The following is a 5,000-nucleotide window of genomic DNA, read 5'->3' on the forward strand; positions in this document are numbered from 1 at the left end:
TGGAAAGATCCGGAGACTCCGGAGTGAAAGACGACGTAGTTCTTTCAATTACATTTCTCCAAAAAAAAAATATAGAATGCATCCGAGTATCCATTTTAACCCAAATGAAATGCTAATAAACATTAACCTGAAATGTATTTTTTAGGTTGCTGTGTTTGAATGTTGTGAAATCATAATCACTAGGTAGTGTACGCTAATCGCCTTAGCAACGCTTCGCCTGTTCCCAACAACGGCCCCAAGCGGTCCTCAAATCACTGCGAAGCACGGCCTCTCGTGGCTTATTGCTTCAAGACCCACTGGCCTGTGAGAGGACGGACATGTGGACGTGGCAGTGTGTGGCAGTGTGTGTGTGTGTGGGGGGGGGGGGGGGGGTCTTCATCCTTGGAGATGAATTAGCCCCCCGCCCTACTGCACAGTGAGGAACACCCCGTGCTGCGCCCCCTGTCCCCGTAAGCCCTTCATCAGCCCTCTCCATGTGTACATTAAACATGTATGCATAGTGTCTTATGTATATAAGTGATGGATAATGTCTGATGACTCTGTAAATGTGTACACATCTCTCGTCGGCCATGGACGTTCACATCCATCTATCTGTCCATCTGGGCTCACTTAATGCTCTTGTGCATCCTTGTTCATGCACATATCTGCTTTTCGGTTCAGTGGTGATGAATATAACCATATACATATATATTATATAGATACACACGATATATCCAACAAATACAGTTTGACAGACTTTATCAGTGTGCTCGTTCCTGGATGAACTTTTCACTAGATAAGGGATGGCACCTCACCATCGACCGGAGAAGAGGTCAATAATTAATGTATCCAATGGTTTTACGTTGATGATATGCCTTTACAGCGAATATTGCTCAATCATTACTGCACAGTACCGAACGGATCATCATTTTATCCGACCTGATCAAGCCGTAACCTGATAAATCTAAATAAAGAATAAATATCAGCGGCTGTGATGGATCTAGCATCAATTGTGCCTATATTTAATGTGTTCTTTTTTATTATTTGCAAAAATAAATTAAAGAAATCGAGCAATTATTCCTAAAAAGGCTTTACATTTTGTCTATGTATGAAACTGAAACTGAAAATGAAACTGCAATAATCCCAAAAACACCGAACACACACCACAGACAGACAGACACACACACACACACACACACACACACAGAGGGCGGGGGGACTCACTCCTTGATGTGTTTACGGCAGGGCACCGAGTTCCTCATGCAGGTGCCGGTCAGCCTCTCCACGTCCTCCACGATGACGAAGGGCTTCTCCTCCAGCGTGACGATGGACAGGTGGTTGTCGTCCATCTCGGCGTCGCCAAACGAGTTGAAGCGCGGCCACACCGGGTACTTCAGGGTCAGACTGCGGTTGTCCAGCTTCCCCATCTAGCGGAGGACCACAGGGACACAGAATCAGCGCTGGCCCTGTTGCTGTTGGAGGGGGGGGGGGGGGGGGGGGGGGGGGTTGGTAGGTACACTTAGCGGGGGGGTCGTTCTTGTGGATCATAGACTAAACTCAATGTGGAGGTGGTGCCCGTGATGCAAGACTATTCTGAGGACGGGGAGTTGACTTCTTCAGAGCGTCATTGTTTGACGTTTCTTCTGCGACTAGCGAAGGGAACTATCCATATTTGGTACGTTGAGTGCGGGAAATAAATGTCCGCTTTGCAGAATAGTCTTTGGCCAAACGACAATATTCAATGGGCAGTGATTGGTTTCCAAATATAGCCGCTGCTTTGTGTTGTTGAAAAAACCCAGCCAATCAGAGGGAGACTCTTGCTCACAAAAACATATTCTTCTCTGAGAAAAAAACTTTTGGTTAGAAAACGGTTTCCATTGCTCCGCAGATTGCTACACTTTCCTTGCAACTTTAGTTTCGACCCTTTGGTAGTCTTAACCACAAACCACCTTTGGGCCGTTATAGAAACTACATGTTCGTCTCTACCGAAAACCACCTATAGGTCGTTAAAGGAACTACATGTTCGTCTCTACCGAAAACCACCTATAGGTCGTTCAAGGAACTACATGTTAGAGTCTCTACCGTAAACCACCTATAGGTTGTTATAGGAACTACACGTTGGTCTCTACTGTGAACCACCTATAGGTTGTGATAGGAACTATGTGTTAGTGTCTTCCACATGAGCTTCATTGCTGCCTCTTGGTTAGGATGGAATAGGCTGGGAGGGTCTTACTGCAGCTGAAGGTTTTCAGTCGCCCAATTATCCCTGAAAGCAGCAAGGGAGATGCAAGAGGAAGTCAAGAACCAACCATTTGAACTCAAGGTGGGATTGAACTAGATGTATGTGACATGTTACACATACAGAACATGGATACAAGAAAGGCTTTAAAAAAAGGAAAGTAGAAAGGAATGATGGAATGATGGCAACGCTTTTCAGTCAATTATTCAGCTGGATTTCTGGAGCTATAAAGTTGCTGCACCCTTTATGGATGCTTTTTATAAAAGTATGTGTGTGAGTGTGTCTGTGCGAGTGCATCAGTGTGAGTCTGTATGCGAGTGTGTGTGTGTGTGTGTGTGTGTGTGTGTGTGTGTGTGTGTGCGCTGCGTGTGTGTGAAGAAAGGAGACGGATGCAGTCGTTGAGGGTTTACTCAAACTATCAATTGTTAATGTTCACCCTCAACCCCTCGTCTCTCTTCCTCCCTCTCCTCCCTCATCGCTCCACCCCTCTCCCACCCCTCGCCCCCCTCTCTTTCATCCACCACCCGCACCCTCTCTCTCTCCGTCTCTCCGTCGCTGTAACTTCAGCTACTAAGCAACTCTTTAGAGTGCAGTCAATAGTTCTAGCAGAATAGAGTGGGAATCATTGAACCCTGTAGCGACACATACAACCTTGAACACACACACACACACACACACACACACACACACACACACACACACACACACACACACACACACACACACACACACACACACACACACACACACACACACACACACACTCACATTTGTCAACTCTGGAAGAACCGGAGGAGTGTCATTCAGCTTTTATACGTGAGCTAGTTGCAGACAGACAATATCATCCTAATTGTGGACAACAACCAGCCATACAGAGGCTGTGCATCTGACTTCAAGACACAGACACAGAAAGGCAGCGGGGGAATCGAAGGACTCCATGGCAAGCTTGGAGGCAGCAACAAAAGTGGGGAAGTGTACGGAATTGAAAGGGCATGAAAGGACACTGACGGCTGAACGGCGTGCAGACCACCTCTGCAGCATGGGGGCCCGGCTGCCTTGACAGAAGCGCACCTCATTAAATCATACACACATACCCACCACGACACGCACACACCAGAACAAGTCATTAAACGGTTAGTGAAGAGGTGGCAGTGAAATTAGCATTTTAATTTAGCTTTTTCTTGCAGCGCACCCAATCTGAAGCACTGTCGCATGCTCACTGTGTGTGTGCGTGTGTGTGTGTGTGTGTGTGTGTGTGTGTGTGTGTGTGTGTGTGTGTGTGTGTGTGTGTGTGTGTGTGTGTGTGTGTGTGTGTGTGTGTGTGTGTGTGTGTTTGTGTCTGTGTGGCATGCCGTGTGCTTCTGTGTCTATGTGATTGTGTGTCTGTTTGTGTGTGTGTGTGTTTGTGTGAATGTGTCTGTGTGATTGTGCATGTGTATGTGTGTGTGATTGCGTGTGTGTGTGTATTTGTGATTGGGTGCATTTGTGTGTTTGTGTACGTGCGATTATTTGTATGTGTATATGTGTTTGTGTGTGTGTGTATGACCTTCACGTCCTCAGGGAGAGACTTCATTTGTATCTCTGCCTAAATCCAGCTGTTTCAAATTTCACAAGTGGGTACTTGTCTGTTAATGTGTGTGTGTGTGTGTATGTGTGTGTGCGTGCATGCATGTTTGTTTCTGAAAATGTGTGCATATCTTTGTGTTCGTGTGCGTTAAAGGCCCTGTGCATACGTGTGTGTGTTTGTGCGTTCATGCACATGTGTGCACACGCTTGATTGCATGTGTGTGTGTGTGTGTGTTTGTGTGTGCGTGAGTGAGTTTGTGCCTATGTGTGTAGTCATCAGCCATCAGGGAAGCTTGAAGCAGGGATCGGTGAAGGGATGTGTTTGTGTGTGTGTGTGGGGGGCTGCAGGTGTTCTCTGCATGATGAGATCATATCCACCGAGATGAGAGGAATGGCCTCCTCTTACTAATGCTAACCAGTCTCAGGAGTGAAGCAGGAGCCGTGAAGCCACAGTCGAGACATAGCGATAGCATTCGTTGTTCTAATTCTTAAGTACAGACATTTTTGTGATCAGCCGAATGCGGCACCACAAGCTCTGAATATGTATGCATGAACATATACAAAAAAAACATTTGACAATTGTGGCAACACTGCTCCAAAGGACAGAAAAATAACAAGATCACAGAACTCCTGCTTGGTAAGAACATATACAACAAGAAACCTACAACTCATGACAGAAAGGAAGGGATCTACCAATATGGTCTCACAGACAAAACAGTTTCTCACCACAATTGATCGATTCCTGACCTTATGGAAGATAAGGTTTCCAAACAGGAGATGGTGAGGAATATATTCTGAAGGAAGGAGCTGACTGCAGCAGCTTGGTGTACATTCTCTCTCTCTCTCTCACTAAAGGACAGGGGGGATATGAATTAATGCTCTTTATCAATCAAGCATGCAGAACTTATGAAAATGTGTTTGTGTGTGTAATTATTTGTGCATCTTTCGGCCATGAAGCTCTTCAGTCCGACACAAACAAAGCTAAACTGTCTGCCTTTTACTGCTTTCACTCCAACTGCAGCGCACTGCAGACACACACACAACCACGGGAGGTGGGGTGTCGATCGATTTCAAACACGCTGTTCACAGGAACACACTCAGGCTCCACCCAGCACAACACACACACACACACGCACACAGTCTACTCGGTGTGCGTGTGTGTTCGCGTGTGTGTGGGTGTGTGTGGTTGTGGCATACAAAGTATGAGCTTGTATGA

At 46.2% G+C, this 5,000-nt stretch overlaps 1 protein-coding gene across 1 annotated transcript in view; it reads right to left on the reverse strand.

Annotated features, from left to right (window-relative positions):
- The window catches only part of LOC130403915 (glutamate receptor ionotropic, NMDA 2A-like), a 102,268-nt gene that overhangs the window by 11,437 nt on the left and 85,831 nt on the right, over positions 1-5,000 (reverse strand). Inside the window, exon 6 of the mRNA XM_056608452.1 lies at positions 1,204-1,406. Within this exon, the coding sequence (XP_056464427.1) occupies positions 1,204-1,406 (203 nt within the window). The remainder of the gene's footprint in view (positions 1-1,203; positions 1,407-5,000) is intronic.

Source organism: Gadus chalcogrammus, chromosome 2, assembly GCF_026213295.1.
Source record: "Gadus chalcogrammus isolate NIFS_2021 chromosome 2, NIFS_Gcha_1.0, whole genome shotgun sequence".
Lineage (NCBI taxonomy): Eukaryota > Metazoa > Chordata > Actinopteri > Gadiformes > Gadidae > Gadus > Gadus chalcogrammus.